The sequence below is a fragment of the Palaemon carinicauda genome, chromosome 25 (genome assembly GCF_036898095.1).
Source record: "Palaemon carinicauda isolate YSFRI2023 chromosome 25, ASM3689809v2, whole genome shotgun sequence".
Taxonomy (NCBI): domain Eukaryota; kingdom Metazoa; phylum Arthropoda; class Malacostraca; order Decapoda; family Palaemonidae; genus Palaemon; species Palaemon carinicauda.
The window spans coordinates 58,491,649-58,498,989 of record NC_090749.1 but is presented as its reverse complement, the minus strand read 5'-3'; the positions used below and the strand labels follow the sequence as shown (position 1 = coordinate 58,498,989).

The window sequence follows — 7,341 nt, the reverse complement described above, 5'->3', positions numbered from 1 at the left end:
AGTGAATTGAAAAGCCTTAAGCCTCTGAACGACGGAGATTCGAAGAGGTTAGTTTACATGATAAAGGTGGTTGAACATGCTTGGTTGGATATGAGAAAAATAGGTCTAGAATCTGAGATGAAAACTACCTCTATTGTAACGTTGGTGGAGCGTCTTCTTCTTCCCACTTTAAAACGCAATTGGGTAATAAAGTCGCAAAAGGTAGGAAATGCTAAAGATCTTTTTGAAAATTTACTTCAATTTTTGTTACAAGAAAGGAGAGTGTGTGAGTATCTTGAAAGTGATTTGCGGTGCTCGACTTCATCAAAAGTAGTAACAAATAGCGCTTCTTGTGACAATACAAGTGAAAATGTGAAAGATGACCTGGATGAAATGAAATTAATTCAAGGTCAACATAGTGCAATGATATCAGAGTGTTTAACCACAGTATCAAGGTTAGCAGCCCAAATGTCGGTAAAGTTTTGGATTCAACCAAATTGGGAAATGTATTATATTAATATATTTTCCTAGTAAAGCATGTGATAACAAAACACTTCTTCTCAATACATTATTGTCGCTAATGCATACTTACAGAGAAAAAAAATATTTCAGGAATTGAAGGTCTTGACTTTTTCTAAGTTTAGTGTTTATCTTTCCATGGGCACGCAAGGTAGCTCTTGTTCGTTTGTATGTCTGTTTTCATCTTACTTGGCTCCGCCCCATTGCGCAATGTGACAATATTTACTTGAATGCGCATTTGCTCCTCCCACTAATGTCGCTCCTCCAATCAAATACTACTGGGTTCTTTTCAAGGGTTATTATTGGACGATTCATTGGTCTCTCAGTCTTGTTTCAAGGATCTGTTTTTCGTGCAATATAACATTGTAAACGATACTCTTTTGTTTTTTTCCCTATTTCATTATGGGAGAAACCCGTGATTGTCGTTTGTTTTCGGTTTTCAAAAGTTCCGGTTTCTATATTTTCATCACACGTCATTTTACTGTCATGGATCCTCCGGTACGGTTGTGTGAAATATGTCGTTATTCCTATTTTGATGTGATCGGCCGATTTCATGGGAATTATAATGGAACTCCTGAAGTAGTGAATCGTTTTCTAAGGGAGCATTCCGTATTACCTTTAAGTGTCCAGTGTGGTAAATGTGATTCGCCTTTACATTTTCGTGAGGATAGACATGTGTGGTATTGTACCAAATCTGAACGTATTCCAGTACTTGATGATTCAGAAGAGGGTCAACCACAACCTTCCACATCTTCATGGTCCTCTTCCGTTTAAGGTAAGAAGTGATTTAACAAAATATATATATATTAAAATTTACCCCTGGTTAAAGGGGGGGTCGCAGGGGGGGCGAAGCCCCCCCCCCGCTAGGGGTACAGGGCCCCTAGGTTAGGTTAGGTGGGTTTGTTAGGTTCTGTGGTGCCCTGAAAATTACTGTGGCCTTAAGGGGGGGTCGCAGGGGGGGCGAAGCCCCCCCCCGGTAGGGGTACAGGGCCCCTAGGTTAGGTTAGGTGGGTTTGTTAGGTTCTGTGGTGCCTTGAAAATTACTGTGGCCATAAGGGGGGGTCGCAGGGGGGGCGAAGCCCCCCCCGGTAGGGGGAAAGGGCCCCTAGGTTAGGTTAGGTGGGTTTGTTAGGTTCTGTGGTGCCTTGAAAATTACTGTGGCCATAAGGGGGGGTCGCAGGGGGGGCGAAGCCCCCCCGGTAGGGGTACAGGGCCCCTAGGTTAGGTTAGGTGGGTTTGTTAGGTTCTGTGGTGCCCTGAAAATTACTGTGGCCTTAAGAGGGGGTCGCAGGGGGGGCGAAGCCCCCCCCGGTAGGGGTACAGGGCCCCTAGGTTAGGGTTAGGTGGGTTTGTTAGGTTCTGTGGTGCCTTGAAAATTACTTTGGCCATAAGGGGGGGTCGCAGGGGGGGCGAAGCCCCCCTCGGTAGGGGTACAGGGCCCCTAGGTTAGGTTAGGTGGGTTTGTTAGGTTCTGTGGTGCCCTGAAAATTACTGTGGCTTTAAGGGGGGGGTCGCAGGGGGGGCGAAGCCCCCCCGGTAGGGGTACAGGGCCCCTAGGTTAGGTTAGGTGGGTTTGTTAGGTTCTGTGGTGCCCTGAAAATTACTGTGGCCTTAAGAGGGGGTCGCAGGGGGGGCGAAGCCCCCCCCGGTAGGGGTACAGGGCCCCTAGGTAGGTTAGGTGGGTTTGTTAGGTTCTGTGGTGCCTTGAAAATTACTTTGGCCATAAGGGGGGGTCGCAGGGGGGGCGAAGCCCCCCTCGGTAGGGGTACAGGGCCCCTAGGTTAGGTTAGGTGGGTTTGTTAGGTTCTGTGGTGCCCTGAAAATTACTGTGGCTTTAAGGGGGGGTCGCTGGGGGGCCCTACCCCCCTCCCCCCGGTAGGCCTAGTTAGGGGTATGGGGGAGGGGTGCTGGAACATTAATTATTCATTTATTGCAAATATCATTCAATGCCCCAACACCCTTCCCCCACCCAAAACCCCGGTTCCCAAAGGGTGTCCCCCCATAATTGGTGGGATGAACTAGGGTATACATAGTAAATCTCTAAATCGGTTGGTTTGCAGTCAAAATAAACGTTAAATTCATTGAAACCACACTATTTCTGATGCAACAAATATATTTTTATTGCATTTTTCCAAATTTGGCTGAAACTAAAAATTTACCCAAATGTCAAATAATCCTTATGTCAAGTGCCCTCCTAAATGGTGTTGGTATCATGGTGTAGACGGTCATTCCATTTATGATTGCTATGCCTTCAAGAGTTTGAGCAATTATGATAAGTTTGCTCAACTCAAGAGAAACAATGCATGTTATAAGTGTGTTAACTTGGGCCATTTTTCTAAGTTTTGCAATGTGTCTGGTGTCAGTTCTTGTGATGTAATGGTTAATGGTAAAAAGTGTGGTAGGGAACATCACAAAATGTTACACTCTGCTTCTATATAAACCTACTACTTTCACTGATGTAACTAGCAATTTGGTGTCTAGAGATGGTCATTTATTAATGGTGAGTGGCTTAAGGTACCACCAAAATGATATTAATGTGCTATGGGATAGTGGTAGCAATGTGTCGCTAATCACTCATCAAAAGGCCCAAGAATTAGGACTTAACGGAAGAGATGTGCAAATAACCATAACCAAAGTGGGAAATAAAACTGAGACCGTATCCTCTAAAGAGTATACAGTTCCTGTGGTGGACATCTATGGAGTGAAATGGGAAATTATTGCCTGTGGTATAGATGAAATAACTACTCCTGTTGAGAAAGTTGATATGAATGTCGTTAGTTGTTTGTTCAAAAGTTTAAACGGTCTTCACATTTCAAGACCCTTTGGAGTAATACATTTATTAATAGGCATTGATTACTGTGTCCTTATGCCTCAAGTTATTGAAACGAATGGTAACCTTCAACTCATGTTTAACCAATTTGGCTATGTTGTTAGAGGATTTCACCCGCAATTAACTTCCCGCTGTTATCAATCCAATGTCAGTGTAAGAATCAATCACATAGATATTACAGACGTCAATGAGATTACTTCAGTTCCCAGGAAAACCATTAAAGACGTATTGGATAATTACTTAAGTATTGAGAGCCTGAATACTTCTTGTTACCCTAAGTGTTCTGGTTGTAAATGCGGTAATTGTACCCCTGGTCAAAGTAATTGTACCCTTAAAGAAGAAAGAGAATTGGCTCAAATATCACATGGTTTATCATTTAATTCAGATAAGAATAGATGGAGTGTCACTTACCCCTGGGTAAGAAATCCTAATCTTTTACCTAATAATGTGTCCCTTGCAACAGCTAGGCTAATAGCCACGGAAAAAAGGTTGACCAAGTTAGGACTAGGTTATTGTACGTCCTATCAGAATCAAATTCATGATATGATTTCACGGGGGGTAGCCAGGAAGCTATCCGAAGATGAGATATATAGTTATAAGGGACCTATATTCTACATACCCCATACTGAAGTTCTAAAGCCTGACTCTAGCTCAACTCCCCTTCGGATAGTGTTTAATTCTTCTGCTAGGTATATGAATTTTTCTCTAAATGAAATGTGGGCGAAGGGTCCTGACATGCTAAACTCACTTTTGGGTGTTTTACTTAGGTTCCGAGAAAATGAAGTAGCATTTGTTTGTGATTTAGCAAAAATGTATAACACTATCTCTCTGTCCTTATTTGACCAGCACTGTCATAGGTTTCTTTGGCGTGATTTCAAGGTTGATGTTAAGCCAGATCATTATATGTTGACTTGTGTCCCATTTGGGGACAAACCCAGTGGAACTATTGCTATGCTTGCTTTGAAATTAACAGCAGAGATGAGTAAGGATGAATACCCTGTAGCTACGCAGATCATTGTGAATAATAGCTATGTTGATGACATATTGGGAAGCTGTGACAGCATAGAGATTGCAAACGAACTGATGAAACCAATTGAAAGAATTATAGGTCGTGGAGGTTTTGAAATTAAGCATTGGATTTTATCTGGCAATGAAAATCATGAGAATCCCAATGTTAAAGTGACTAAAAGGGAAAAGGAAAAGGTTTTAAGAATTGTGTGGGATCCTCATAGAGACCGGTTAGTATATGAAGTTAAAATAAATTTTTCTCTAAAGCATAGGAAAATTCATACTGAACCTAACTTGGCGCCAGATGATCTCATGGTTAATGTGCCACAGTATTTAACTAGGAAGGTATCTTTGCCCAAATGATCTTTTGCTTGGGCGTACACAAAATGCAGTCCTGAAAGGAGAATTTGAACGCTTCCCTAGTCATGAATCAAGATTGAAATTTCATGAAGGCATAACAGATACTTTTTGGAGAAAATGGATGCGTGACTTTTTCCCCACTATGCTGATACGTCAAAAATGGCATGTAGAAAAGCGTAACTTGCAAGTAGGGGATCTTGTATTGTTTCAGGATAGTAATGTGGTGCGGGGGTAATTGGAAGTTAGCGGAAGTCTTGCTGGCAGATAAGGGTAAAGATAAGAAAGTTAGAAATATCACAATGAGGTACAAACCAATAAAGTCTGGTATTACATACAAGGGAGATAGGGATGTAATTGTGAAACGATCTGCTCATAGAATTGTAGTAATTTTGCCCATCGAGGAACGTCTCGATCTACCATAGTTTAAAATGAATATTTATTTGTGTGGTTATTTAAATTAAAAGAATTAGATTTGACTTGACAGTCATATGATGATAAGAGATTTAGTTTTGTTGGTGGTGGAGTGTATCATTATAGTTTCATAATGATAATTATTGGTGTTGGCTATATTGGTTAATATAGTCTGTGCATATTAAAATTCATTTGTTTGCACATGCGCGTTAAAGACTACTGGTGAAGGTTTCCAGGACGGTGGCTGTCTTTGGACATACTGGTTGAGGTTTGTGGTGGTGATGGTCACGTGATCAGTTGCTCCTGATATGAGGTGTGTATTACTTGGTTTAGTGGTTAGTGTAACCTAACATGTACGATTATTTATATTGTTGATGAATACTTTTCAGTACGATTGTACTCATTGTCAAAGTGATTACGAGGTATCAAATTATGCATAAATTGTGGGATTTTAACTGGCGTTCATTAAAGTTGTCTTGTTACTAAGATTTGCAGCAGGCGGCGTGTTGGTATAACTCGGTAATTGGTGTTATGATGATTAAACGATGTACTGTTATATTTTACTATTTGTGTGTTGGGACTGTGCTATATCATATTATGAATTGGTTACTATGTGTGTGTAGTATTTGAAGTTTTGTAAATGTTTGCAGTTAAATAAAAGGACGGAAGCACCGTTCGAGAAGTTAATTGGTTGGGTTTAATGATTTCCCAGGCCGCCGATGTCGTAAATGATGTAAGTGTTAAATTGTATTAATTCGCTTGTCATGCTAAGAGTATATTTATATTTATATTTAAATAACGGAATTGAATTTATTGCTAGCTGCTAATATTTGAACAAATTTTGTTATCACTGGACATGTATAAAATTTTAAATGCTTCTGTATAAATGGTGGAATTTTGGGATTGAGCATTGATGTATTGGCTGAAACAAGTTTTTGTATTTTAGGTTGAATCCTGTTCTAATAAAAGACTTGATGCAACAACGTGTTTGGTGACCTGGCGAGACAATTCAACATCATCGATATGGACCAACTGAAGGTGGATCGAGGGGTGGCCAAGGGTCGGTTCACTCGGAAAGTCAACGTAACGAAGGAGAGGTTGGCAAGAGACGACCCACCTGCAGTGTTGAAAAGTTTTGCTTGCAGAAGTGGAAACTGCTTTCAGTGACCTTGAGGTGAGACATGATGCCTATTATTGCGAATTACTGAGTGCTAAATCAGAAATGGCCGAATTAAAGGAAGCAGAGATATATATTTTAGAGTGCGAAAGAACTAAATCTGAACTGGTGTCCTTGATCATTAAAAGATGTGGCGATAGTGAAAGTAAGATGGAAACTCTTATCAAAGTGAAACGTCTCGACCCACCTGAATTTTCTGGTGATATGAGAAATTATGGTACTTTTAAGAGGGATTATATGAGGTTGATTGTGCCTTTTTATGGGCAAGATGCCTATGCTCGAAAAAAATGTTTGAGTGGAGAAGCGCTGACTTGTGTGGAAGGAGTAGAAGATGAATTTGAAGAGATGTTCCGACGCCTTGACGATAAGTATGGTAATCCTTGTAAGCTAACGGAGGCTAATGTGAGTGAATTGAAAAGCCTTAAGCCTCTGAACGACGGAGATTCGAAGAGGTTAGTTTACATGATAAAGGTGGTTGAACATGCTTGGTTGGATATGAGAAAAATAGGTCTAGAATCTGAGATGAAAACTACCTCTATTGTAACGTTGGTGGAGCGTCTTCTTCTTCCCACTTTAAAACGCAATTGGGTAATAAAGTCGCAAAAGGTAGGAAATGCTAAAGATCTTTTTGAAAATTTACTTCAATTTTTGTTACAAGAAAGGAGAGTGTGTGAGTATCTTGAAAGTGATTTGCGGTGCTCGACTTCATCAAAAGTAGTAACAAATAGCGCTTCTTGTGACAATACAAGAGAAAATGTGAAAGATGACCTGGATGAAATGAAATTAATTCAAGGTCAACATAGTGCAATGATATCAGAGTGTTTAACCACAGTATCAAGGTTAGCAGCCCAAATGTCGGTAAAGTTTTGGATTCAACCAAATTGGGAAATGTATTATATTAATATATTTTCCTAGTAAAGCATGTGATAACAAAACACTTCTTCTCAATACATTATTGTCGCTAATGCATACTTACAGAGAAAAAAAATATTTCAGGAATTGAAGGTCTTGACTTTTTCTAAGTTTAGTGTTTATCTTTCCATGGGCACGCAAGGTA

At 40.4% G+C, this 7,341-nt stretch overlaps 1 protein-coding gene across 1 annotated transcript; it reads left to right on the top strand.

The window, feature by feature from the left end:
* The first annotated feature begins 2,881 nt into the window (after nt 1–2,881).
* Nucleotides 2,882–4,699, top strand: LOC137619049 (uncharacterized). The gene has a single exon (XM_068349246.1). It carries the CDS (start codon nt 2,882–2,884, stop codon nt 4,697–4,699), a length of 1,818 nt encoding a protein of 605 aa, XP_068205347.1.
* The last annotated feature ends 2,642 nt before the right edge of the window (nt 4,700–7,341 follow it).